Genomic DNA, 27,901 nt, shown 5'->3' with positions numbered 1-27,901 from the left:
CGGAATACAATATGAACTCCATGTCTGAGGCTGAGTTATTGCAGAGTGAGATCAGAAGGGGTTCCTCCTGTGGTGCCTCTCAGGATGCTTTCATAGACACACGGGATTAGACGGTAATCCCACACTCACAATGTGCATGCGCAAACTGAGGTGCGTGCGTCGGCCGAGGCATAGCTCGCTGTTAATACAAACTGCGTTCACTCGCCAAACATCATCTCAGTGAAAAGGCGGTGATGACTTAAACCAGGTAAGGTCCTTTTTTCTTTTTTTTAAAAGGTTTGTCTGTCAGAAACTGCACAGATTTGTCCTGAGAGAAAAAAAAGAGTTTGTCGTCCCGTTAAAGGATTAAACTGGACTGTCCCGCCACAGACTGAGCTGCAGTTTGCAACACCAAACAGATTAAAGAATAATCTACAAAGTGCTGTTTTTAAACTCAAGATGTGTATTCACGGTTTTCATACGGGCATGATTTGTGACAAATGAGCCAAGTATGCATGGATGCTCCCGGTCACAATGTGTTCTTGTTGCCCTGTGTGGATAATTACGCCGTGTGGTGACCCACTTGGCACATAGAGCCCCGGGTTGTTCATATTCAAGTCACAATGCAAGTTTCTCATGGACCTGTGGACGCTTTACACTTATTCTAACGATGGCACTCCTGGGGGATGTGTTCACTTCTGCAGTTTATAAGATCAGTTTAGAAAATAAGGTGTGTTTTCACATAATGTTCGTCAGTAGTGATGAAAGATGTGTTTAGATTCTTTTGATATGTGAGTAAAAGTAAAGATATCATGTTATAATATTAATAAAAGCAAAAGTGAAAGTCATCCATGTGGATAGTACTTGAGTAAAAGTCTTAAAGTACCTGATGAAAGTAATTGGTTGGCATTGTATGTACAGTATCATAAGTACAAGTAAAAGTAAAATATACATATATGTTACATATACACTGTGAAAATCTTGCTGGCTGATTATCGGATCTTGCTGCACTATCTTACTGCAAAATAACAAAAAACTTAAGGTATCAAATAAATGCAGTGCAACAAAAGTACAATATTTGCCTCTAAACCATAGCGCAGTGGAAATATAAAGTAGCAGGAAATGGAAATACTCAATTAAAGTGCAAAATTGCCTCAAAATTCTACTTAAGCACAGTACTTGAGTAAAATGTAACTGTAACTTAGTTACAGTTAAAGTAAATTATGACTCACAATTGTTATCACTGTTTACTTCAGTAACAGTAGAAATACTGCACTGTAAAAGTGCTCCATCAGAACACCATGATTCAAAATCTAATAAAATGAGAAAAGAATCAGCAAAATGAAGCGGTGGAAAGTAACAAAGTACATTTATTGAAGTATGGTGTGAGGTGTAACATGTATACATGTTACACCTCACACCATTTAAATCTTAAAGCCAAGGCTACAGGCTTTTTTTTTACCTCTTTTATTGTGCCATTCATTTCTGAAATTATATATTTAAGTTAGGTGTGAGCTTTCTGAATCTGATGGATAAAACAATTTTGGTCCACTTCTTCATGTAAGTGTTTTATGAAAAATATTCAGATTTTTTGATTTTGCTGTCACACAGAGGAAAACCCAGTTGTCCCAGGATTGGATAGGATTAAAGACTACCAGTCATTTTGACCCACATTGGTTATAATCGTTGGAATCCTGTCAACAGATAACAAATGTTAATCTTTTATTTGTGAGGCCCATGCATGTTCTAATACAACATAGACATTGATTTTAAAGGAGACATATGTTCATTTTCAGAATCCTGATTTTATTTTGGGTCACTACTAGAATAGATTTGCTTGCCTTAATGCTCAAAATACATCTGTTTTCTCTCATACTCATACATCTATCTGAAACACTCTGTTCTAGCTCCTGTCTCTTTAAGGCCCCTCCTTCCGAATTACCTAGTCTGCTCTGATTTGTTAGCTCACATGTGCCTGAGCCAGCACTGCTCACCATGTCTCTGGTCAGCTCTGTCATGTTTTTCAGCTTCCAGTTCTCTTCCCTTCAACCGTGAATATCGGCATATATTATTGACATGTGTGACAGGGTGACATTGTGTGGTGTCACAAATTCCCAGAATTAAAGGCGGGACTACTGACGAGGCGTTTCAGGCGCAGTGTTTTCTGTGGGAGAGATGAGCTCCCTTGACTTTCAAGAGCTTTAACATGTACAAGAACTAATATAAAACTCTGGAGGGGACGAAAACAGAAGTGATATTTTTTTATGTCAAACACAGCTATGTATTTATTATATTGTTTGTATTTCAAATTGTCTTGCAGCTCCTAAGGACTGAGCAGCCACCTGTTCATCAGCACAACAAAACGATCTGGAAGCGACTAAATAAAAAAAAACCGACCTGATCCTCATTTCATCAGAGCCTGACTTCTCAGTAAAGATGCAAAGGTGCACATACTAACACTGTCTCCTGTCAGGACTGGATGAACACCCATATTAGCTCATGGACAGCAAAAGCTCACCTGACATGTCAGCGTCTCTATTCAGGACAGGATGTCTAAATGTGAGCTGATTGAGCTGAAGGACCTCAGTGTGAATGATCCCATTGAGCTGGCTGCACCTGTGGCCCGCACAGCCCCGCCACCTGTGAACCCAGGGCAGCCGAGCCACTTCCATGTCGTCCGTCTGGTCGGAGACAGCGTCACAATCGAGGCCCCCCAGTGCCAGACAGGAGAGGCCTCAGTGGGTCATGACTTCCAGCCCTACGGTCACGCCCATCTCACTTGGTGTGACCTGTGTGGAGAATTCATCTGGGGTCTTTATAAGCAAGGTTTACGCTGCACCAGTGAGTACCTTCAACATTTGAATATTTCAGCTCCTAGTATCACCACAGACCTCTGTTGTTTTTAAAAAGTGATTAAAGACTCGTCAAAAAGCCAAAATGTTGCACTGGGCGGCAAGTTTCTTCAGTACCATCAACATGGGTGCTGTAGTTTATTTTGAGTGCACCGATTGTGTATTAATCAATGGCTGAAAATAGTCCCCAAAAAAATTTACTATTTCTTCCTTTTTGATTAACATTGGCTCCAAAACGACAGTGCCCTGCTGTTTTGGAAAATTATTTAGCCATATTTAAAAATGAAAGTGCATACTAGAGACCAGGCATGTGCACAGATAGACACCAAAAGGGATGTGAGCCCCTGCTTTTTGATCTCTCAGAATGGACAAGTGCCCTCTCGGCTGGTGTTAATTGTGATAATATTTTTCAATTAATATAACGAGGAAAATATAAATTAGTGTCAACAAAAAATGGATGCATTATCAAAGGCTACTCTGCCACTCCTTGCAATTTTCATTTGTCACCCAAGGAGCCTCGGGGTATTCCGCAGGTTTGAGATTTTTGTGGACTTGCCAGGGTCGGGTGGAGTCGCACGACTGAGTGTGTTTGGCATTTTCTGACGGGTGCGCCCAGACACACCTCTCTCCAAAATCACATGATGCCTACTTCAATGTGTTATGCCTGCTCGTTACACACAGTTACTGTGTTCTCCAGACGGTATGACAAAAATATCCCATCAGAAAATATTAGAAATGGGCTGGGGTGACCAGAGGGTTCTCTCTCATTGAAATTACATTTCAGTATTTAAGTATTTTAATTCCAAATTGTTTCAGCATTTTGATACTATTGAATAAATCTATCTTTTAAATAAACCGATCCAAGAAAATGCAGGATGTGGGATAGATACCACTAGAGGGAGCTGACAGTTTGAGAACAGTGGGACTAGCGCATCGTTGATATAGGCAATAAGAAAAGAAGAATATAGAATAACACCAGACTTGTCCTTTAAATTGTGAATATGTGTACATGATGAAGACGTTTCTCTGCAACCAGTGACAAACAACCAGCCACCTCATCTGCATTGCATGAAACACAATGTGATACAGTCTACCAGGCTGTCCTGAATCATCATTCTTCATATGGGTTTGATAACAGTCATGGTGTGAAGATGGCTGAAATTGAGATAAAAAACAAAATCAACATCATTAGTAAATAACTTAGACTCTACTGTAGTAGAGCTACAGATCTGTGATACAGTCGACACCTCGCAGTGCCACCAGACTGCAGGATGCTCATGTTATTTTTCCATCCGTGAGAAACTTTATCACAGAGTCGGTCTTCATCTGTAGGAAGCTCTGGAGAGCCTCATGTTTTACCAGACGCTTCCTGGGAATGTTTGTCTTCATCGTTTGACTTAAATTCTTTCGGTCCCACCTCAGAATAAGACAAACAGGTGACCTCCCATTAAAAATCAAACACTATTTTATACAAACATAATGGCATGTTGCTTACAGTGTGCTCTGTCTCTCTCTCTCTCTGCCTGTCAGACTGCAGTTACACTTGTCACTACCGCTGCCGCCCCTTCATCCAGCTGGACTGCAGCACAGATGACAGCTTGTTGACAGATCAGGAAGATTTCTCTGTCGACTCCATCGAGACTGACACAAATGTGGTGAGGAACAAAGACACAATCACACATGGAACATACAGAACGCAGCCTTCATGGGATTGTTTTGTTACTTTTTTTATTAGCATTGCTTAATTAATAGTGTAGGTGGGTAGGTCAACAGACAGATTGTCCGCTGCTGTTCATCCGTGTGCCATATGTCCGCGGAGACACTGGTTTTATCACCTCCTCGCTGTCAGGGCATCCATACAGAGAGTAATTTAGGAGAGAGCGGAGGGAAGGTCATGACTTAACAACCTCACAATAAAACAGCTGTCTTTACTTCGGAGCCACACACACACACAAAAAAAAAATCTCACACTACCAGCACAAGTTATCTGACAATTTAAGGTGAGGTTCACAGTTTTTCAGTTAGACCATATCAAAATAAAGTCCGTGTCCAAAATGATACTCCTTTAGGTTACTAGAAAACAGGATGAATCAATAGATCGAAAAGGTTTTTTAATTATCCTTAACACAAAATCACCAATAGGTTTAACACAAGTTAGAAAGTGGCAGCGTAATCAAAATGAAAGATGTTGGTTGATGACGTTGTGAAGTAGTATTGGATCATGGGAGTTGCTGTCTTCAGTGTTAAACAACCACCACTGGACATGAAAATCTATCACTGTGGCTTAAGTTTTATTCATGTGGAGACTTCCTCCCTCACTCTCTGACTCTCTACTGAGGTTATAGTGATAGGCGGCCAAATGAAAAGCACTGTCAAAGTGGTGAAGTTTGAGGGACAGGGGGTGAAGAAAACGCAGAGGGACACCTGCATGTAGAAAGAGGTGGTATATTTATAGTGAGGGCACTTTACAACTGGAAGTCCACTGGAAGTTATGTTTTATCTGCCACTGGGGCATCTGAGAGAGCACTTTTGGTGTGTTTTTTCAAACATGGGGTCTGAATTTCTCAAAAGTCTAGCTGTGGCACTTTATGGTTAATCATATATAATTGGAAACTTTAGGAATATCAATGTTAATATGTGTCCACACATCAACTAAAGCTGGGGGATATGGCCTTAAAGTAATATACTCGAATTTTAAGGCCATATTGCGATACACAATATATACTTTCATATTTTGACATCTCCTCAATCACAACGCTTTTAACCAAAAAAGGCCCGACTTTGATAGTGATGTTGCAACGATATTGTACGGATGACTATTAGTACTTTCAAGAACTACTAACACAATGATTGAAGATTTCTGATAAATTATTATCAGTTATGTGAATATAATGACTAAGTGGGTAAAGACAAATATTAAAAGAAGTGGAACAGTCTGATAAGTACAGACAATTACGTCACTTTACTATCAAGCAGCAATTAAAACCAGGAAAAGAGGACAATTATTAAAATCTAAGACATAACAATACATAGACTCATATCAGGATAACAACATATATATACATGGTATTGTCCTGCCCTAAAATCCACTACAACATTGGATGAAATATCTGGATAATTCCAGCAGATCTCCCTGGGACTGGCCCTTTTGTGAGGTTTTTATTGTCTGGGAGGAGCAAATGTAAATGGTGAGGTCAAAGGAGCTGTTGGTAGAATCAGATGTCTCCAGACAGAAGACAGAGACAGAGGAGAGCTGAGAAATTTCAAACACATGACTGTTGATGATGGGAAAAGTCTAAAAACAACACCTGAAGCTTGGAGATGACCTGGGGAAGGACAGCAAGTGAGGAGGACGGCAGTAGCTCGGAGTATTTCACTGCACACACGTCTTTCTTTCGCGAGGTCAGAGGATCAGCGGTGAGCATTTGGAGTTCATCAGTCCTATCGGCACACAGCTGTTTTTAACCTCTGTTCGGTCGACTAAATTAAATCATGTCCTTCTCTAGCTACAGACAAAGAGCTTGAATTCGTTTGACTTTTGTTTGCGTTCATCTGTTCCCTGTCACTCGTGAGGACGAGCTTTCTGCTGACAGTGCGTGACCCATCTGCTGAACTCTCTCCTCTTTTCTTTTTTTTTTTAGGACGAACAGATCGACTGGGGAAAACAGAAGCTGACTGCTGGTGAGATTCAACACAAGGTTAAGGAGTATAATGCACAGACCAACAGCAATCTCTACATGGTGGTCGTGAGTGACTGTATTCTAATTTGTAATAGTTTGCAGACTTTTTTTTAAAATATTGAGTCCATTTCTTACATTCATGCAAAACGAACTCTGTCCACCTTGCAGAATAAAGATGGGTCCTACACTGGTTTCATCAAGGTCCACTTTCAGTTGGTCCGTCCCATCTCCCTCCCTCCTCGTCAGAGCCTCTGCTCGTCACAGGATGAGGATCAGCGGGGCAGACGGATGAAGCGGCGGACGTCTTTCTACCTCCCCAAAGACACTGCCAAGCACCTGCATATAAGCTCCCGAACGCGCGTGCGAGAAGTCATCGAGGCGTTGCTCAACAAGTTCACCGTGGTGGACAACCCAGCCAAGTTCGCCCTGTTTGAACGCACCGAGAGGCACAGTCAAGGTAGAATCCTCAATCATGTGCAAAAAGAAAAAAACAAAAAACAGTTGTATGTGACATTTCTAAGTGCTGAATTTTGTTTTCCTCAGTGTGCATGCGTAAACTGTCCGCCGACGAGTGTCCCCTCTACCTGCGCTTGTGTGCTGGCCCCAGTGAGAAGGTCTTGAGTCTGGTTTTGAAAGAGAATAACACAGGGGATGTGAATGTAAGTTTCCATTTTTCTCTGAGGATGCTTTCAGATGATACACCTCTAATATATGCTGAAAAATGCTGATACATAGCGCTGCTGTTAATTAGAAATGTCTGTTCTCCACAGTGGGATGCGTTTAGCTTCCCCGAGTTGTGCAACTTCCTACGGATCCTGAAGCGCGAGGAAGAGGAGCACGTACGGCAGATTGTGAAGCGCTACGCTCTTGCTAGAGACGTGATGAAGCAGGCCATGGCAAAGATCAATGCTCCTGGTTGACTTTGAGGGATCCGACTCAGTCTCGTGTTTAATGAAGAAAAAACATTCTGCCACAGCGAAGAGTATTATCAGCAATGTAAAAGGGAAGGAAAGAGCTCAGACAATGAAATGTTGTTTATGAAGCAGTGTTACGTATAATTTGAAGTACTTAATGGTTTAGGGACCTGCAATTATGTGCAAGCCGAGTCACTGTTATGAACTGAATGGGGGAAAAGTATGATCTTGGATTTAACTGGATGCAGTTCTTTCTTAAAAGCCATGCTGCTTGACTCATTTATTTATAGTGGTATTAAAAACACAATGTTAGTCTTTCTTGTCATTTATCATGTGATATTTAGTTTTATTTTTATTCTGTGAAGCCGTTTTTAAATGTTGGCACTTTAATGAACCTGTGACAAAGATTAGGGCAAACTGAAATGTGAAACAATGTGTTTATATTCTAATTATCTAATAAACTCAAGTCAACACGGGTCATTTTGATGTCATTGTTACGATCGAGAATTATACACATTATGCACATTACAACAATATTATCTAACTTCTTTACATTAAAATAACAGCTTCCAAATCATGTTGATGGTACAGTGTCTTGTAATAAGGTGAATGGTGTCTCTGTCACTTATTTCTGCACTATGTAACTTCATTGAGAGGGTAGGATCACAGTTTTACATACATGTTTACTTCAACATACAAGATTTTTCAGCATGAAACACTGTTATGATGTCATAGTTTTGTTTGTAGTCAGCACCTACATTATGTCTGACAAATTGTTATTGACCTCGGACTTGTATTTATGACAGTTGTGTTGCACTCATAAACTGCAGGGGGCGCCAGTTTGATACTGTGACTGTGTGTTTGAACATGCAAGTGCTGTTATAATAGCCTCCACTCTTCAAGGAAGGCTTTCCACTGGATTTGTTCAACATTAGCTGTAGTGACTCAGAGTAGCCATGAGATCAGCGAGGTAAGGCACTAAAGGCCTGGTTTGCTTCCACACCAGATCGATGCTACGATGCAAGCTGTTGCTGTACATATGAAATTACACTATTGTCTAAAACATTATGTTGCATGAAAAGCAGCCCAAAGCCCCCAAAACTATGAGGTACCCATATGATGCCACTGTCATCCTAATGGTACAGACAATACGTTTACATCTGACGACTTATGTAGTGTACTTTACTTGAATGTTTTAACTTTCTGCTACTTTATACTTTAACTGCACCACATTTTGCCAGCAAATATTGTACTTTTTACTCCACTACATTTATCTTATTAAAAACTTGAGTTGCTGCATCAGAGTCAGAAAAGCACATTTTTTAATAAATTTAGTTTATTTGCAATTGGATTGAATAATAATAATAATAATAATAATAATAATAATAATAATAATAATAATAATAATAGTGTAATACACACATGACATACATGTTATGTAATCTTCATTTATTTGGGCGTTTGATACTTGAGTAGACTACATCTGTTGCCAGAAAATTACTTCCAATTCCAAACAATGACTTCCATTATTACAAAACATTTAATTTCGGATACTTTAAGACTTATACTCAAGTAACCCACTATTTGTATAAGTGATCTTTACTTTTACCAATGTAATATTGGCCACGGTATTCTAGCTTTTACTCAAGTATGACTTTAGGGAACTTTTACAACCCTGGCTGCAAGTTTGCCCTCCTGTTTACCACTCCAGCTGCTGTCATTGCCATTTTCTGGTTTCCCACTCCTGTCCATGCGGCGGCGTCAGCTCACCACAGTGTCTTCACCTGGTGCCGGAGAGGAAGGCGTAGAAGAAGAACCTTGGTTAGCATAAACAGCTAGCGTAACTGTGTGTTTTATGGGGTCTTCGCTTGTACAGATTGAGCAACCAACCAAGACAAATCCTTCAGAAAAACAAATCAGACTTGCGACCGCTCCAAACCATACTTTAGGTAAGTTTACAACTAGCGAAGCAGAAGCGACGAACGACAGTTATCAGACCAGCTAACGTTAGCCGTGTCGGTAAACGTAATTTTTGTGAAGCAGATTGAAACATGTTGACCTGGTTGATGCTTATAACATAGCGCTAACTGTCTGCTGCTAACGGTTATGTTAGCAGCCAGGACATAAAGTGACTTAGCAGCCACTGAAGCCAACACCAGCAGGGTCTGTTTCGTAGAGGTCTTGTCGGTTGGATCTAGCCAGCTAGCTAGTAGCTCAGTTAGCTCTCCTGCCCACATAACCCAAGTTCTCCTAGCCCTCTTGTCTGAGCAGAGCTGAGCAACGTTATTCAGCATTTTTTTTTTCTCTCCAGTTACTAATTTCACCTTTATTATAGCACATGATAGAAGTGACGCCAGGCTTTACGTTAATGTGATGTTGTAATGTCTGGTTGCACTGTCATGTAAATGACCTGCTACATTCTGACATATAGACACAGGATATGTAACTGGAAGTGTGTCTTAGCAGGAGTCACCATGGGCCCTGTACCACGCTGACAATGAGGTCACTATTAAATAATGGAATCTACTGTATCTTCTTACACTGGCTATAAATGCACACATGTGTTGTAGTGAAGTGTAGTCTATTTGTTTTCATTTACATATTGGAGGTTAAATATGTCACTCACTTCGTCCACATATTAAAGAAAGTGTGTGATGCCAGTAAAGGTGTAACTAACTTGTTATTCCTTATCTCTCAGTCTTGAGTTATAGCCATGAGATCATTGAGGGGTGACCTCATTTGCAATGACATTGATTCAAACAACCAAAGGGAGACATGCTAGTATAGAATTGGATATTGACTGTAAAATGATTGTTCTTGTGTTGTAAAGACACTTCACTCCTCTCTTTCATGTGTCACTTTTCATAGGTTTCATCTAGGTTTTCATCTGGTACAGTCACACTGTAGCACTACTGGCAGACCTGTGACCCGAGAAAATAATGTGCTGCAGCTGAAGATGGGGGGTAGCGGCTCCAAATCCAAAGGATTTTGGCCTTTTTCTGGCTCAAGTAGTACGGATGATCCAACCAAAGATGGAAACGAGCAGTCGCTGACAAGAGGCCGAAGTTTCCTGAGTGGAACACCATTTGTGTTTACTAGACGAAGGTAAATATAACCTCGGGAGCAAATAACCCCCCAACCATAATTGTTTATGTTCCTCTGGTTGTATTCGGTTACAAGTTTGGAGTGAATGGTTTTTAGATTAGGTTGAGGACCTTGTACCATTTGCGTTAATGATTTTGAAAAAGACGTACCAATGTTTGAACAGAAAACATTCACACGCATTCACACTCAGCCTGCGTTGTTAACAGTCATAAATCCAAGTTGTTTGCACAACAGTTCTGACCCATCTACTGGATCATACTATAAAACCTGGATTTGTAGAATCAGGTGATGTCTACAGCCTGACTGATTTTGGCCACAGATATATTGGCATATGTTTTGCCCAATATGCAACAATATGAATTTATCATCCAGAAAAGGGTGCTGGGCTAATTTATAAATATATCATTTCCGTTTTCTGTTTCAGTGCACTAGGGTTGTTTTAGTCAACAAAGTTTATTTAGTAGTAAAATATCCTGCCCTGGTTGCATATGATTGTCACAAGCATTTGATAACCACATTTAAGGGATCAATAAAAACAAAAAAAATGGCACAAGCAGCCAATATATCAAAATCTGAATATTTTACTCACTAATATCAGTATCAGCATTAGCCCCCAAAAATCCAGTATCTGTCTTGTAAATTTCAACTTAAATGTGGCCACTACACCATCATCCCTTGTTTTTATCCAAAAGAGTGAGCACAAGCAGAGTGAACTGCTGCTGTTGCTCATATGTTGTGGTCACAGCTTCCGTCTTTTACACTGCTGTTGTACTGAGCTGTTATTTTGTTAACATACTTTTCAAGGCATTTAACCAGAGGAAGACAGCTGACTGGATGCTTTGATTTCTCACAGTTTTTTTTTTTTTTTTGTAGCTAAAGAAGACATAGCAGCAGAAAGTTGTGGGTTTTTTTCTTCTCATATTATTTGTGGTTTTGGCATTCTGAAAATATTTTTCTTTTTTTGGTGAATATGTTTTTTTTGTGGCTTTCTCTTTGTGTAACTCTAAATACAGTATTTGCGAAAATATGTTTTGGTGTTCAGTTAGGGCAGTGTTGATAAATCTGTTGTTTATTTTCTCAATAAATAGATTAGTTGTTTCAAGATGATGTCCTCAAATGTCGTGTTTTGTCCTCAAAACAAAATTATACACATTTAAGAAGCCGGAATCAAAGAATGGCTGGAAATGTCTCTTTAAATATTTGTAGTATATGTTGTAATTTTGTATACAAGCTGTGATTTTAGTATCTACTGAATGTTTGCATACACACACGCATATTATGCATGTACAAATAATTGATTTTGTCTCTCTGCTACAGCTCCATGTTCTTTGATGAAGATGGCGACTTGGCCCATGAGTTCTATGAAGAGACAATTGTGACAAAAAACGGACGGAAAAAAGCCAAGCTGAAGAGGATTTATAAAAATCTAACACCTCAGGTGAGGAAAATAATCCCTGCACCTGGACAGTATACACTAGCAGTTGTTGTCTGTGTTATGACTGCTAATAATTTGAATCTCTTTTTCTGCCATTCCAGGGAATTATAAAGCTGGAACACCCTTGCATCCATGTAGATTTCCCAGTTGTCCTCTGTGAAGTCTGATGATGTCTGAGGAGCTTCACACGCTTTCCACTGTGTCAACTCCGTCCTGTGGTTTCCCCTACAGCTGGAAGCCTGAACCACCTTTTAAAATAACATGATCTCTTGATATATTGATGATGCCCTTATGTGTGGACAGGCTGATGCCTCTGCATGTGATCTGTTTTTGGCTTGTGTGCATTTAGACACAAAATAGGTCACCAACGGAGATCTCGAAAGGGTGCCAAAATGGCTAAATCTACTCAGTTTACAGGTCATGGTTTGTATGCATGTAAGTGTGAATGTGTGCGGAGACATGGGGTGAAATGTGACGGAGTCCTGGATTAATTGCTGCAGATTGTTTTCCGGTGTGATTCACTGACCCTCGAGGGAGCATAGATAATGTTTCCCTCTGTCACAGAGAGAAGGAAAGTTTAAGTGCACACTTTAGTTTTTTGACACCATCTTTGAACCTTGCTTCATTATGCATGGAACAGGATCTGCTTATCAGTAATAGCCAAGGGAGTTGACAATCAGCGGCCCACAACATGTAAAGTGGAAAAATGTCATATTATAATGTTTGAAGGACTGGCTTCAGAGAGCCACACATCATGTACACAGCAGCAGTGAGTCTAGTAAGAGATCCTGTTGTTTCATTTGCTGCTTCGGCATACTATGTTTCACTTATAATTTATTATTACTGTTTTTTAATTACAATTTAAAATGCTAAACTGTGTCATGGCATTTCTTTTATATCGATACATTATATTTGAACATTGTATTAAAGTGCATTTACTCTATAATGGGGAAAGAATATCCATCAACTTATTTTATAAGCATTGCCTTTAATATTGAGAGTTTCTGTTTCTGGTGAAGCTGTAGATATCAGAGGCCATGGATGGATGTAGTGGCACTATTTTCTGTCTGGGATTCAAGGAGGTTTGGCAACCTATGGGTGATGCAGCTGAAAGTTACAAATGGTAGGTATTTAGTTGGCTGATTCAAAGAAAAAAATTAAATGTTAATTAAAGAAAAGAACACGTTTTAACTCAAGGTCCACTTCTTTGTAGAGATATTCTGATACCATTTTTTTGAAACATACGTTTAAGCTGATAGTACCGATCCAATAGCAGTGTATTAAAACGTATATATCATTATCATAAACGTCTCTATAGTACCAAACCTGTATGGATGTGATATGACTGCTATTGTTATGCGCCCTGACTCAGTTTAAAACCTTTGTAAAACATACATATGGGGAATGATTCCATAACACTTTTTTTTTTCTTTTTTTTTTTTATATAGTCATAAGTGAAATGTTTTTTGGATGCAGAAAAAGGTCTGTAAAGGTTACTTAAATTTCTGTTTCAGGGCAGTGCATAGACTCTGTGACTTGCCGGCACTTGATCCAAGATTTTATACTGTATCTGAAGCACTTCCCACAATGCTATATGTGTCGGGACAGTCTTCCTTAGGCTACTGCGGAGTTATTAGCTTCTCCTCCATCGTATATCCTGCATGACTGTGTAATGATGTGACCGAAGAACCACGGGTCAAGGTAATTAGACCTGTGTGGTGGGAAATATTAACAGAAAGTAATTGAGTGGCTTTAAAGAGAATCATGAGCTCAGTATTTCTAGTATCCAGATACACAACCAATTTCTCCTGAGAATATATTACAATAATGAATGTAACATCATATAATTTCAATCGCATCAAATCATGTTATGTTCATTTAAGTTCCTAAAGATGAATATAGGAGACATCTCCAAAGTGTAAAGACTGTCTGGACAAATTATTTTTCAATAACCTGTGTAGGGCTTCCTCCACCTGGAGTTTGTTTAGCAGGCGGCTGGTAATCCACACTGAAATGCTAAAGAGATGAAGGAAATTACAAGAGGAAATCTTTTTCATCAGCGTCGAATGCGACATTTATATAACAATTATTTAGCCAGCTTATAAGAGCTATTTGTCAGGTAATCTTTTATAACCAAAGGAGTATTCAGCTTCATGGCAAAGGTCTTAAACACTGAAATGAACTGACAAGACTTTCATACGCCTAAGTCGTGGATATAATGCCCCTGACCTCCACCTGCAATTAAATACCCACCCGCATAGGAAATTGCAGTGGCAAACCATTGATGGAGGGGTGCGGTGTGTGTGTGTGTATGTGAATCAGCTAATGAGGCAAGGGTGAAGTTAAGACACGAGACGTAAAGGACGTTAAGGTTTTCCATGGGAAAGGATTTTCCACAAGGCTGTCTGTGATATTGGTCTCCTTAGAGGATAAAGAGGTCTGTGCCAAAATCCACTCCACTTTATTGCTTCCAAGATATGATTTTACTCTACACATGACTTTACAAAAAGAACTCTCTGGCTCAGAATCTTTTTCAGCTGAGTCTACTGGAGACGCGGCAGCACAATTACTTTTTGTTGTTTACTTTCACGAAGCTGTAATAATACGGGAGGCCATGAGGTGAATTGCAGTATTGGGGGTTAAGAGGAAAAGACTTGACTCAGCTCACCACCCACCCACTGACTGTGCTGACACAAGGTTGGGCACATGAATCTCAGAGTGAGGTGTTATTCTCAGGAACAGATGTTTTTTTTTTTACATCATTCAAAAGCATGTGAATTACTCTACATCCGTAAGAAGCTGCATGTTTCATACACGACGTGTCTGAAAGTTGTTTTTTAATTTCATTTTGGAAAAAATTCAGAGACGTAAAGAATAACTTAGATGCTGTGTAAACAGGAGGAACTGTTTTCAAAAGAGAAGTATTAGTCATTACGCCGTCTGTATAATATGTTTTCTAAATGCAAACAGATGTCACAAAAGACCTTTTGAAGTCACTGACAATTCTTGGAGATATAGTTCAACAAAAGGTTATGAGTCAGCTTTTCAGCTCATGAAAAAAAATTTTTTATGACACATGAGGCTAAACCAGCGAGCTGATATGAGTTAATGAGTTTACAGCAGCACAGTATCGACAGCCGCAGCAGGTCCCTGTATGTTGAAGTCACAAGGTGCCATCAGGATTCTGCCCAGTAAGTTTAGAGAAAATGTAACGGCCGTCATGTGACATTATAGTTTCTGGGCTCTCTTCCTCAAAGGTGTTGGCGTGTAGTTTGATGATAAAAGAATTCTGCGGAGGCAAGGCTGGGTGGAATGATAGAGCGATTTTGATTGAAACAGTTCTTCAAGCCAGCATCCGAACAGAGTGCAGCCGCCCTCTGGAGTTCTCAAATCTATGGCGAAGGTAAAGCCGAACTTCTTCGCCCTCTGCTCTATCAAAAGTCCTATCGAACCTTCGATCCTAGGAGATCTACCAAAATGCCACCCCCGATTCTCTACTCGTGTGATCCCTCTTAAAGTCCATTGGGCTGTACCTGCCTACATCTAATTGGTCACTGTGGTGGGTTGAGGGTCTATCTGTCCAATCAACTAGAAAAGGAGTTGGCCTATCTCTCTGCTCATCTCCCATAAATGACTAAATCTGTTACTGTCACTCCTTGGGTCTTGTACTCCAAAATTAACCAAATGATCCCTCTATCCTTTTCCTGGAGATGTACACGTTTAGATACCTTCCTCCGTCTGACATAGGAGTCAGGCTCTGTTTTGTCCCTATAGGGGCTTTGTCTCCTGCTAACCTTTGACCCACACACAGCTGAATACTAACTCCAAGGTCCCTTGGAACTGTGAGCCCTGTACTGTCTACATTCCCTAACTCACACAAGGAGGAGGAACAGGTTAAATTTATACTGAGTTGAATTAAAGGCCCCGAATGTGTTGCAGTCCAGATACCACAACATCCTTCTTTGCACACATCTCATAAAAAATTAAACAAGAACCTGTTGTTCTCAACATGTCATTTATTTTTTATTTATAAGTCTGTTTTTAAATTTTTATTTCAGCTGCTAAACCTGTTCGCAACCAGTCAGAGAGAAGCTGACAAAGATTCAGGTGGCGAGTCAATAAGTGTCGCAGTAAAAGCGTTATTGTGTCATTCCTCATCATGATGTCCACACACCTATTATGATGAGCTATTTGACACTCTGAAAGGTGTATTGCTGTTCCAAAACCTTCACAATAGAAGCCTTTATACAGAGCGCTGGTTTGCGTGGTTTACCCAAGCAAACTTTTCACTTGTCTCAGCCGTCACCTGAGGATCATGACTAAGCCTTCTCTATCAGAAATTCTGGTAAAGCTGTGAATGTTTCAAATGCTATTCACGTAATTTCCCTCTGTTCAAAAGCAAAAGCTGGCAATACCTTATGTTGGACTAGAGGTCGCCCAGAGGTGGAGTCTGTAGGATATTTAAACACCAGTCAGTGGTAGATTTCAACACAGGAAGGAGAGCTACTGTTGTCTCTAGACTACGGAGATATGGTAGAGAAGAATAACGTCTTTTGACCCACATGTGTCCAGATCTTTAATAACTGGAACAACCTTAATAAACCATTTTCATCTGGGGATCAGAGAGGAAGAGCGTCCAGGTAAGAAGCATTATTTTTGACATATTGTGAAGGAACATATTAAAAGCGTATTATTCTGTTCTTTGTTTAGAGTATAAATGTTTGCTATATTTGTTTTCTTTCACAGTAGGACTAAATTTGTTACTGTCAAGAGCCAGCTCACATTCGAGCTCAAATGTATAGGATAACTAGACAGCTTTTAAGTCAGTGCAGAACAAATGCAAGATACAACTGTGTCTATATTTCAAAAACACTAAATACTAAAATATTACCTTTTATGACAAATTGCTCGTGTCTACTTTAGGCTTAATCAAAGTAGCTAAATGATGTACCTATGGGAAGAGAATTACAAATACAACATGATTTAAGCACAGACGCTGCCTTTAAGAGTCAGTCTGAATGCAATTAGGATATACAAATTAATCTAACCATGCCTCCCACAAGTGTCTAGTGTCCATTTATTCTTTAATTCAGGTTGGACGAAAAAATGTTACTTTGTACACAGTATCAATTTTACATATAAGGGTTCAGTAGGAACTCAGTACAACATTTTTATGTGAGAGAAAGCAGATTCTCATCTGGTCCTGTCAATGAAACTCCAGTCACAACTCAGAGCAGGGCTTGAAGGACGGACTACTTCGTTTTTTATTCAAGGGGGGGTGAACGGCACTAATTTGTAATTCTACCCTCAAATGTATGCCAAGTGCGGTCATGAAAATAGTCCATTATTAAATAAGACTGTTTTAAAATGAAATCAGCGTACTGTGTCAATACATAGGACAAAACCAAATAAAAATATGTCTTTATTAAATCCCCCACCCACCCCTACTCAAGAAGTCAATACACTGGACTGTTGTTACTCAACTGACCACTCGTCATCAACGCTCCCCCTCCTCTGTGATTCCTGCTAGCCGTAGCTGGCTAATTAGTTAGGTTAATCATCAACATGGATTGAGCGGACTATGAACGTTACCTTTCACATGGCAGGGCAGTGGAAGAGCAATTTAGCTGACGGGTACATGAGTGGAATAAGCCAGCGTCCTCAGCTTCATCGGAACAGGTCGGAAAGGATGGTGAAGAAGGAACAACACGTTAGCTGACTTAGCATGTCTGTCAGTTAACGGTAGTTTCAATGAAACTTTGAGCTAACTTTAGCTAACTTAACTTAGTACATGGACGGAGGAAGTAGAAGTAATCCAAAAAAACAGCAAACGTGATATGTTAAACACACGTTTTTGTTTTGTTTTTAACTTTACACTTCGTTCAAACCGACATTAAAATCAATGTGAAATGTATTTCTGAAGTTAAACGATTCATGTAGCGTCATTTTAAGAGGAAGTTGACTGCTAACCATTGGGAGTAATCTATAGTTATTTACTTTGGACGTGTCATATGTTGTCATTAGACTGTTAAATTATCCTAACATTATGTATATTCCTATCTCCGGGATACTCAAACTCAGTCTACCTTTTGGGTCATAGTGGTTTTACTGCACGTTAAACTCCATAGAATATTACCTCAAAGTCTTTGTTAAGATGTATGACATTATTATTAAAGTTTTCAGTTACCTTTTTGGGTTTAAACTGTATGAATTGTATGTATTAAATTAAACAAAATGTCTTTGTTTTCCTCCTCCAGACATAAAGGAGAGAAGGTGAGCGGTGACCATGGAGGCTCTACTGGGCTCTCTCCTCACCACAGCTGGCCAGCTTCCCTGGTTGCTTCTGACTCTGTTCACATCGTGGACAGTCCTGTGTTCAGCAGATTTAAAGCCAGCAAGATGGCCATTATATTCCCAGAAGCCGGTTCTTCTCGCCTGGAACGCCCCAACACAAGAGTGTGCCCCGCGACATCGTGTAACTTTATATCTGGACCAGTTTGACATTGTGGCAACCCCCAATGAAGGCTTTGTCCGGCAGAATCTCACAATTTTCTATAAGGAACGCCTTGGGTTGTATCCCTATTATGAGCATGATGGGACTGCAATGAATGGGGGCCTTCCACAGCTTGCCAGCCTCACTCTGCACTATGAAAAGATGCCTGAAGGTTTGCAAAAATATATACGTGAGCCAGAGGCAAAAGGTTTGGCTGTTATTGACTGGGAGGAGTGGCGTCCATTGTGGATCAGAAATTGGAAAGAAAAGGACATCTATCGCAGTAAATCCCGGGAAATGGTGGCCAAAAAGAATCCTCAATGGACCTCGGAACAAGTAGGAAAAGTCGCGCAGCAAGAATTTGAGCTGTCAGCTCGCAAATTCATGCTGGAGACTCTGAAACTTGCCAAGAATTTGAGGCCTAATCAGCTGTGGGGCTTCTACCTGTTTCCAGACTGTTACAACCATGACTACAAGAGTGGCCTGAAGAACTACACCGGCCGCTGTCCTGCTGTGGAGAAAGCCCGCAATGATCAACTCAACTGGTTGTGGATGGAGTGCACTGCATTCTTCCCATCTATATACATGGATTCTGTTCTAGCATCTACAAATCCTGGGCGCCTCTTTGTACGAAACAGGGTAAAGGAGGCGATGCGCCTGGCTTCTGTTGGAGATGGATTAGCACGTCCTGTTTTTGTTTATACCCGTCCTACTTACATCAGTCAGATGACCCCCCTAACTGAGGTTAGTTGGCTAGAGCAGCAATTCAAGTATATGTACAGGAGGCTTATAGATTCAGTATGTCAAAGTGATGAGAATGTTAGATGTTGTTAAAAGTGTCTCAGCTTATTGGCCATTTACATTTGTATTCATTCATTTTTATTGACTTAAGTCCTTTTGATTTTCTGTGTGATAACATTTCCTTCACTGTAAGCATGTACTAAATTGTCTGTGTTAATTCTTTTTAGACAGATCTGGTCTCCACCATTGGTGAGAGTGTTGCTCTAGGAGCTGCAGGTGTAATCTTCTGGGGAGACACCTCCTATGCAAGCAGCAGTGTAAGTGTCTCACCCTCTTTGCTCATTTGATGCTAAACAGCGCAGTGGTTTTAGGTAAACATCCCCTTTTTTTATTTTTTCCCTGCAGGCCAGCTGCTCCAAAATAAATGAGTATCTTAAGGGACCGCTGGGCCGATACCTACTCAATGTTTCTACAGCAGCAGAGGAGTGCAGTCAGCTGGTGTGTAAATCTCACGGCCGCTGTCTGCGCAAAATATCAGACAATGATGTGTACCTGCATCTCAGCCCCTCAACGCACAGCATCACCAGTCAGGGTGGCCAGCTGAAGGTTACAGGCTCTCCTGGCCAAGCCGAGCTGGCTCTTTTCCGCACACACTTCCAGTGTCAATGCTACAGTGGGTACAGGGGTGAGGCCTGTGCTCAGAAAGAAAACGGGCAGAATAGAGCCTCCTCTGTCTTCGGGACCTGGCCTCTTTGCTTTTTACTCCCACTAGCACTCCTCACTCTGCTACACTGAGGAAACTGAGAAGTGCAAACTATTCATTGCTTCTGCCAACCATGAAAAGACAGTTGCACATAAAGGCGGTAAGTTTCTGGGCACCAGTCATACTGGTGCATTGTCAACAGCAGACAAGTCAGTCCTGTCACCAGAGATCTCCCAGTATGAGAGTCGATTTTTATCCCAACACACAGACCCATCTGACAGGAATATTTGTCTCTGACAAGCTGCACTGGCAGAGCTCCAACCTCAGGACCGCCTCCTGGAAGTAATGTCGTCCATAAATATTGCAGATGGTCATTAACTTATATCTAATTAGGTCTAATCTTGAGGAGATGAGGAGACACTGTGTACCATCATATCATAATCAGTGCGACGTTAATTGTGGGACTGTACCCACAGAGGATATCCCGCCTTAACAAAAGACTGGTTAACCTGGTTAAAGTTTTTTTGTTTGTTTTTTTTTTTGTTTGTTTTTTTATGATTGACCAAAAAGAGTAGAAGAAAGGTACGTGTGACACCCAGTGACATACAGCATTGGTACACTGTTGGTGCATGGCAACTTTAGGTATTCTGCATTTGCACATTGCTGCACATTTCAACATCATAGTTTGTATCTGTTGATGGAACAAGCAGTTATGTGTTATGCCACATAGCCTCATGAAGGAATTATAGTGCATTAAGATGATAAATTAGGGCAAAATGAAGTGTTGAAGGTTATTGGTTATCTATGGCATATAGAAACAACATGGCTGGACCTGCCTGTTTCAGTTTAATACTGTGCCTTAACTGGGCTATGAAGTGCTCTTTCTTTAATGGTTGCCTTTGTTTACAAGTCGTGGTTATTGAAGTGTTCATCTCAGCCCACTGCTGGCCACAGTGCTTTATAGTGATATTAATTCCAAATGCCTTTTTTTTATTATTAACAAGATGACATACTTAATAAAAAAGGAAAAGATTAGATAAATGCTACTCTTAGTTTGCAGATGTTGTCTTCTGTTTCACGTGGATATCACTGTGAACACGAGTTATGATTTTCATGTCAAAAGAGTAAAATTTCAACATCCAGGTTTCTGTTAATTAAATAAGGATTATCAAATTCTAGCAGTATAAATCTACCCATAAACAATTGGAGTCCAGCTGATCATGGCTGGCTGAAGTTTGTCCGTCGGCTGATAATTAACACATTTTTGTACAGAAATGCCAAAACTATCTTTTCAATTATGTAATGTTATGCAGATTACATGTCTTGGCCGCAATTCTTTAATACCCAAATGTAAAAGACACTTTTGAAAATGTTTGAGTTTATGTAAAAATATTTGGCAAATTTTTGACTTTTTACTTTTACTGGATATCTATGTCAGCTCCAGTACACAGTTATCAGTTTAGATTTTTTAAGAGTGTAGTTTGACTTGTTTGCACAGCATTTTGTGTCAGGGCTTCTGCCACTGACGCTTTGTTTATAGCAACTACTGTAGCTACATAATATTTTATTGCCAAGTAAATGTATTTTGTAGACTGAAGCTAGCTGAGCAGTTTCATATTTATACAGTACGTTCTGTATTTATTCTCTCTGCCTTTTGGTCCAAATAATACTTGGCTACTGAAACTGAGTTATGATACCAGTCAGCAAGTGGTAGTTTGTGCTGTTTTTACAGACTGAATTACGAAAGTGGTATTGCAATAGAACATTTTATGTATGCTAAAAACGTTTTAAAATGCTGCACTTTAACAACTCTCTCACTGAGGTGGATGTAGCTTCATTTCATGTCGATACTTTCACGAGGTGAAAGCCTGTAAGACATACTGTCAGAGCATTACAGGATACAATTGTGTGTTTTTCCATCTAATGTGTCATTTTAGAAATGTATTCCACTGTGAATCTTGTCTGAAAGAAAATGGATGCGTTTATGATTCTTATACCTGCCTTGGCATTGTGAAAATAATCGAGTCTAATCTAATCTTTAAATATGATGATATTACCGGTCTGACAAAGTTACACTTGAATGATTTGGTATAGAATGATACGATTTCACCCATGTTTAATGCAGATTTTTCATTGTACTATTTTTGACAAGCAAATTATTGCTATTTACATTTGAATAGGATGCAATAAACCAGCAGGTTTTTAAAAATAATTGTTTTAGCTTTTTTACATCAGGTGCCCTAGAAATATACAGCAAACTATTTCTGATGGTATACTAATCTTTTAGATCTGTTTTTGTCATCCATTAAGCAGCCAATTTTTTTTTTATTTATTGTACAACAATATCAACATGAGACTTTGAACTTGTTTGAGATTAGCAATTATCAGTTATCAGTATATTTTTTTTAATCTGAAAAAACAATTAACCCTAACCCTAACCCTAACCCGCTGTATATTACTTTTCAACATTTTTCACCATTATATACTGTGTGCTGATGGTGATGGCTTTACTCATTCAAGCAAGTTTCTAGTCTCCGAAAGTTGAAATCTAATATGCACATAATCAAACAGATTCAGTGTTAATCATGAAATCCACCTTAATTTATAACCATTATTTTGCCTAAATGTATTTATGTTATTATTTGGAGCCAAATCTGGAAAATCAAAGGGTATTGTATTTGGTAATATTTCATATTCAACATTTGCTTCAGATGATTTAATTATTCAAAAAAGGGAATTTGAATGGATTTTTTTCTGGTTTTCTTATTTTCTGGGGTAGTCGACCAGGATTAAAAAAACACAGGTTTACTTTTTCTGCAGAAATATTAAAATAATAAAAAATTCTACAGTGGAAGTACTCTGTCTGTATTGAACATACACTTGAGCTCATCTGTTTGTTTTTTTCTTATAACAAAGTACCAGAGTAAACAGGATATAAGATATTCAGGGTCCATGTAAACATAATTGAATATTAAAGAAAGAGCATAAAGAAAACAGATAGGATACATACAGTTTAAAGTTGTGAAGTCTGAAGTTTCTGAAATTGAAAACACAAAAATGGCATAAAATACATTGAAGTTTGGTCTGAGAATTGAGAATATGAATGAATGAAAATGGTACTTTTCACAAAGTTTAAAGGTGCATGGCAATCTAGGATATTCCTCCCTACATCAAACAGCAGATGAACTTCTACTTTTAAGTGGAATTCATCAAAATGTTCTAATGTTCAAGTGTCATCATATTTAACTAAAATAACACAACCTACCTAATCCATACTACATAACGTGTGCGTTTTACAAGCAACGCTTTATCGTATTTACTCGACAGACGTAAATATTAGTTCGCGTAAAACGTTGGAAGGAAATGACGCGTCAGTACTAAGCGTTGTTATGTGCAGCTCGTATTATGCTCCGACGAGGAACAGAGGATTTACACCGTGGTAGATTTGGTCTTTAATAGTCACATATACATGTTTCCTTTCTTTCTTTCTTCCTTCCTCGCATAACACTTTCGGTTCAGCATTAATTATTTCCTATCCAAGACCAGCTGAAAGCACAGGTAGTTTCTTGTCAGCAAAAAAATGTGTCGCTGTCGTCTGGCTAACTGCTCAGGTTCTCCTCTCAGTTTGAACAGCTAGCTACCAACAGCCTCCACGCGAAGCCTTTTGACAATATCACTGGCAACCACAAATATGCAGAAGACATGACCATTAAGCGGACATCCTTATCCTTTTGTCAGTGAACGTGTCTGACAATTATCTCCTCCGTGTTGGTAAGTTTTCCTCTGTGGCTGCATCATTAATGTATTAAGTCGCCTACAGCATCCGCTTGTATAAAGATTTTTAGCTAGTAGAAGAACGACTCATCCAGCTAATGTTAGCTTTTTTGCATATTTTGGCTCACATTACATTTGTCACCTAGTTACATTTCTTGTGGGTTTTTTTCTGGTGTCATTTTTTTTCCCTGCGCAGCCCCTCTTAGTCTTTAAATAATAATCTGGTTAACATTATCAGCTACCTAATGCTGAAGCTTACTGTGTCGATGTGAGCATAAATCATTTGTCCATACTTTGATTTACATTTTGTGGGGCAATTGTCTGCACCCTTAATTAAGATCGAACTGCGCTGAACTGTAAAAGAAATACGGATGTACTTATTTGTCATTTAACTGCAGTTTTTCGATAAAGGTAAACTGTGTCACAACATACTGTAATGCACAGAAATGGCACTCAGTAGAGCACATGCCTCACCACATCAAGGGTATGCTATAAATTGCACCCTCTCATAGACACCAACCACCTAAATATGCTTGATTGATACATTTTCCCCAGAGAAATAAATTAAAACAATGAAAATCTTCCAGTGTAAAATAAAGTGAGTGAAAATTCCAGGATCCATCCCTTTATCAGGGTCCGCACCAAAGGTCAGTGAGGTGTGCTGGGCTGAGACCCATCCTCCTTCCAAATGTCATTGATAGTACTTCAATAGTTTGGTGTGTTACACAGGTGAAAAAAAATACAGTGCTTCGTGGCATTTTGATGCTACAGAAATGATTCAGTCTCTAGGCATAAGGGAACAACAGAACCCAGCAAAAATCACATCATCATTATTATATTCCACCGTATAGATTTTCTGCACATCATTAAGCCCTAGTAGTGATGACGGTTAAAGCTATGGGAAAAAATGTAAGAACAAAAGATTTTTCTTTCTGCATATACTGTCAAACAATCAGAAGCACAGTATGACTAGGATCCATGTTATGGGTTCTCTGAATGAACTTTCTCCACTTGTCCACTTCTCCTAGATTGTTCATCTCGGCGAAATGAATTTCCTGCGCAATCGTCTGGTTGTCCTGGGCCTGGTGCTGTTGGCCACATTATTGCTGTACCTGCTGCTGCCATCTATACGTCAGGGCAGCATGGAGCCATCTCTTGAGGCTCAAAGAATGGGGCTGATGGCCACCTCTCCTCCTCCGCTTCCAACCATCAACGTGTCCATTCGCACCGGGCAGCTACCAGGGGACCCTCCACTGTTCTTCAGAGAAGCCTTGCCTGTTGATGGAGCTGGACGACAGATATTGCCGAGGTGAGCTGATTCCTCCTAACTTTTAATTCCAAACCAGTTTTGTAGGACAGTAAGGAGAGTCTGTTGATACGTGCTGGTGTCCTGCTGACCTGTACACTAAAATACTTTATTTGCTGGGGCTGTACTCGTTATACATTTTTGAAAAAAACAACTGCTAAGAAATCACAGGAAAACAAAATGATTTATTTTTGCAGGCTGCAAGTGGTGCTTCTGCATGGCCAGGCCTTCACATCTAAAACCTGGGAAGAACTCGGCACAATGGCCCTTCTGGCAACTAACGGCTATCAGGCCTTGGCGATGGACCTGCCAGGTAGGCACATAATCAGAAATGATGATAATCTCCCTTAAAACTGGATTATAATCAGTTTAATCTTGTTAAGCATGATGCTACTCAAATTAATCACTCTTAACAATGGTCTAATCGAGCCGTGACTTCTCTTCCTCAAATTCTTCTTCTTCTTGAAGGGTATGGAAAATCTCCAGACTCAGAGGCTCTGAAGACGGACCAGAATCGGGTGGACCTCCTCTCAAGGTTCATGGAGTCTTTGGGTGTCAGGGCAGCCGTGCTCTTGAGCCCCTCCATGAGTGGACATTATTCCATCCCCTTCCTCATGAAGAACAACGCTCAGCTGCATGGCTTCATCCCCATTGCACCTGTTGGTACCCGAAGTTACACTCCACAGCAGTACCAAAATATTCCGGTGAGGAAGGTTACGTTTGTGGTGATGGATATACTCAAATGGAGTAAACAAAGTTACTCTGCCTTTTTAATGGGGAATCCACACTACTGAGGCATGACCAGATTTACCCACTAGGGGGCCCTCGAGCATCAATGAACTGTAGGACCTCATTGGACTGCTTGTCATTCTGATCTTCAGGACTTGCTAAAGTTGCTCTTCAAATACCTATTAATGGTTTTATGTATGCAGTTCTGTGCCTTGTTCTGGCTTCTCATGCATGTTTTTATGGCACAATATTTTAAGTAAAAGACAATTGTAGGGCTGTAACAAATAATATTTTTTTAAATGATTTTTTCTTTGCCATTTTCTTTATTGATTAATCGTTAAAGAAGGACTCTTAAAGCTTCCGAAGAATGTCCAAGGTGACATCTTCACTTTCCTTTTTTTGTCCAACTAAATAGTCTCTACTGTGAGTATTAGTAGGTTTTTATGCAATACATACACAAGAGCCACAGATTATGAATCCAGTTACAGTAGATTTAACCACTGTATGCTGGTATTGTTGTAGCATTTGTGAAAACGTTTTACGTCGTACAGTCTCACAGTCTCACAGTCTTCTGTGTGCTTATTTCAGACCCCTACTCTGATCGTGTATGGAGCCCTGGACACAAATCTGGGTGCGCAGTCCCACAAGAACCTCATGCAGCTTCCACATCACTTTGTGCTAAAATTAGAAGGAGCCCGCCACGCCTGCTACATGGACAAACCTAGAGAATTTCACCAAGGATTGATCGAGTTCCTAAGCAAACTGAAGTGAAGACGTGTGGCGGAGGAAGAGTAAGGAGACCGGTGGAAACAAAAGAAAGAAGAAGAGAAAATACATAGAGGAAGACAAGTCGTCTTATCAGCGGTTTAGTGTAGTGACGTTTTTGCTAAAAGGCACTAAGATCAGCATTTTTCTCATATCATCACCTGACTCAAAGAAATTTGGCATGGGTGTAGGTTTTAATAAATGGAAAATGGCATGTAAAATCTTGTAGTATCGGTTAACAATATTTCAGATGTTTCCATTATGTACGCATTACTTTGTTCAGTTTTCTGTAGTGTAAAAATACGAGACTTCTTCACCTCAGCTTGTTTTAAAAATAGCTTCAGACTTGTATTGTTGTGGGTTTTGTTTCATGTGGTTCATGTCTCTCTTTGCATGTAAAAACATGGAATGTGTTCGCTTCATCGTTACCATTTTTGTAGGTGACATGTAGGTTACTGTAAATATGCAAATGTAGCAGCTTCCCGTGTTTAATTAGCTTCTGTTTGCTTCACATTTGACCAACAGATTTGTACATGAGGATCTAATAACTGTTCCAGCTTCCAAGGAAACACGCCGTTCTCAACAAAAGCAAACAGCAGCTACACGCTGTAATAAAAACTGTATTAAAAAGAATGTCGACCATGCAAAATAATGCATTAAAAGCTCACATTTATTTATATAATGATGAAAAGTTGTATTTAATATATTTGCAGTAAGTTTGGACAATCATGCCAAAACAAACTTAAAATAAGATTTATGCAGAGCTTAAAATAAAAGCAAAAATATTGTGTTTTTGTTTGTTTCAATTGATGAAGTGCTGTGTTTTGGGAACTGACGGTTTGATGATTTTGAGATTATCATGCCTTTTACCACAATATGTCAAAGTTCTTTTGGACTTTCTGACACCGCTTTGTACATCTACCACTGGAAGGTTTTGCTTATGCTGAAAATGACATCAAATTTGATTGTCTTGGGAACAATTATGTTCTTTTTAGTATGTTCTAAACTTAAACTGCACTACATTTAAGAGGGAATAATTGTTCTTTCTGTCCTTATAGTTTTTACAGAAGATTTTGCATTCAAAATGTCTCTTAATAGGACAAGATGCATAATGCTGTAGATCAAACTATGCAAAAATATAATGCTGCTTAAATGAATTAAGTTCTTTTACTTCCTAAAATTCATCAAATAATCTTATTTTCATCAGTATTTTCATAGTTTGCATGATCAGCGGGCACACACATGCTGAGCCCCAGCCTATGCATGTTTTTTGATAATTTATGTTAAAGGATAAATTCACCCAAAAATGGAAAGTCAGTCATTATCTTCTCACCCCCATGCTGAGGGAAAGGTAGGTGAAGTTTCATAGTCGTTCAGTCCACACAACATTTCTGGAGCTTCACAGCAAAGCAATATTGCTGCATT

General features: G+C 39.5%; 4 protein-coding genes and 1 long non-coding RNA gene across 7 annotated transcripts; 4 read left to right on the top strand and 1 right to left on the bottom strand.

Annotated features, from left to right (window-relative positions):
- Positions 1-68: 68 nt before the first annotated feature.
- rassf1 (Ras association domain family member 1) lies at positions 69-7,901 on the top strand. 2 transcript variants are annotated; one of them, XM_030419620.1, is made up of 7 exons: positions 69-247; positions 2,300-2,820; positions 4,362-4,486; positions 6,473-6,577; positions 6,680-6,968; positions 7,055-7,170; positions 7,282-7,901. In XM_030419620.1, exons 2-7 carry the CDS (start codon positions 2,529-2,531, stop codon positions 7,429-7,431), a joined length of 1,077 nt encoding a protein of 358 aa, XP_030275480.1. In that variant the 5' UTR covers positions 69-247; positions 2,300-2,528; the 3' UTR covers positions 7,432-7,901. The 2 variants fall into 2 exon arrangements, with proteins under 2 accessions (XP_030275480.1, XP_030275482.1); XM_030419622.1 differs by lacking the exons at positions 69-247; positions 2,300-2,820; positions 4,362-4,486 and adding an exon at positions 4,524-6,248.
- A 986-nt stretch (positions 7,902-8,887) lies between these two features.
- On the bottom strand, positions 8,888-23,264 carry LOC115583146 (uncharacterized). The gene is made up of 3 exons (XR_003984309.1): positions 23,168-23,264; positions 22,913-22,939; positions 8,888-9,209 (listed from the first exon to the last, which is right to left on the bottom strand). It is a non-coding gene; the product is annotated as an uncharacterized LOC115583146 (long non-coding RNA).
- tusc2b (tumor suppressor 2, mitochondrial calcium regulator b) lies at positions 9,181-12,908 on the top strand. The gene is made up of 4 exons (XM_030419624.1): positions 9,181-9,374; positions 10,294-10,530; positions 11,848-11,968; positions 12,067-12,908. Exons 2-4 carry the CDS (start codon positions 10,382-10,384, stop codon positions 12,130-12,132), a joined length of 336 nt encoding a protein of 111 aa, XP_030275484.1. The 5' UTR covers positions 9,181-9,374; positions 10,294-10,381; the 3' UTR covers positions 12,133-12,908.
- hyal2b (hyaluronidase 2b) lies at positions 16,456-22,756 on the top strand. Of its 2 annotated transcripts, none has more exons than XM_030419619.1 (4): positions 16,456-16,605; positions 18,223-19,202; positions 19,427-19,516; positions 19,605-22,756. In XM_030419619.1, exons 2-4 carry the CDS (start codon positions 18,252-18,254, stop codon positions 19,992-19,994), a joined length of 1,431 nt encoding a protein of 476 aa, XP_030275479.1. In that variant the 5' UTR covers positions 16,456-16,605; positions 18,223-18,251; the 3' UTR covers positions 19,995-22,756. The 2 variants fall into 2 exon arrangements, with proteins under 2 accessions (XP_030275479.1, XP_030275478.1); XM_030419618.1 differs by lacking the exon at positions 16,456-16,605 and adding an exon at positions 17,462-17,644.
- A 20-nt stretch (positions 23,265-23,284) lies between the features above and the next one.
- abhd14a (abhydrolase domain containing 14A) lies at positions 23,285-27,266 on the top strand. Its single transcript, XM_030419623.1, has 5 exons — positions 23,285-23,673; positions 24,705-24,985; positions 25,180-25,295; positions 25,451-25,686; positions 26,300-27,266. Exons 2-5 carry the CDS (start codon positions 24,723-24,725, stop codon positions 26,480-26,482), a joined length of 798 nt encoding a protein of 265 aa, XP_030275483.1. The 5' UTR covers positions 23,285-23,673; positions 24,705-24,722; the 3' UTR covers positions 26,483-27,266.
- The last annotated feature ends 635 nt before the right edge of the window (positions 27,267-27,901 follow it).

Source organism: Sparus aurata, chromosome 6, assembly GCF_900880675.1.
Source record: "Sparus aurata chromosome 6, fSpaAur1.1, whole genome shotgun sequence".
NCBI lineage: Eukaryota > Metazoa > Chordata > Actinopteri > Spariformes > Sparidae > Sparus > Sparus aurata.
The sequence above is the reverse complement of the archived record's forward strand: the minus strand, read 5'-3'. Positions and strand labels throughout refer to the sequence as shown.

Excerpts from the sequence above, each read along its gene's own strand:
- rassf1 (XM_030419620.1), top strand. The coding sequence starts at position 2,529 with ATGTCTAAATGTGAGCTGATTGAGCTGAAGGACCTCAGTGTGAATGAT. Across the intron at positions 4,487-6,472 it reads TCGAGACTGACACAAATGTG|GACGAACAGATCGACTGGGG; the intron begins GTGAGGAACAAA and ends TTTTTTTTTTAG. Across the intron at positions 7,171-7,281 it reads ATAACACAGGGGATGTGAAT|TGGGATGCGTTTAGCTTCCC; the intron begins GTAAGTTTCCAT and ends TGTTCTCCACAG.
- tusc2b (XM_030419624.1), top strand. The coding sequence starts at position 10,382 with ATGGGGGGTAGCGGCTCCAAATCCAAAGGATTTTGGCCTTTTTCTGGC. Across the intron at positions 10,531-11,847 it reads TTTGTGTTTACTAGACGAAG|CTCCATGTTCTTTGATGAAG; the intron begins GTAAATATAACC and ends TCTCTGCTACAG. Across the intron at positions 11,969-12,066 it reads ATAAAAATCTAACACCTCAG|GGAATTATAAAGCTGGAACA; the intron begins GTGAGGAAAATA and ends CTGCCATTCCAG.
- abhd14a (XM_030419623.1), top strand. The coding sequence starts at position 24,723 with ATGAATTTCCTGCGCAATCGTCTGGTTGTCCTGGGCCTGGTGCTGTTG. Across the intron at positions 24,986-25,179 it reads GGACGACAGATATTGCCGAG|GCTGCAAGTGGTGCTTCTGC; the intron begins GTGAGCTGATTC and ends TTATTTTTGCAG. Across the intron at positions 25,687-26,299 it reads AGCAGTACCAAAATATTCCG|ACCCCTACTCTGATCGTGTA; the intron begins GTGAGGAAGGTT and ends TGCTTATTTCAG.
- hyal2b (XM_030419619.1), top strand. The coding sequence starts at position 18,252 with ATGGAGGCTCTACTGGGCTCTCTCCTCACCACAGCTGGCCAGCTTCCC. Across the intron at positions 19,203-19,426 it reads AGATGACCCCCCTAACTGAG|ACAGATCTGGTCTCCACCAT; the intron begins GTTAGTTGGCTA and ends AATTCTTTTTAG. Across the intron at positions 19,517-19,604 it reads CCTCCTATGCAAGCAGCAGT|GCCAGCTGCTCCAAAATAAA; the intron begins GTAAGTGTCTCA and ends TTTTCCCTGCAG.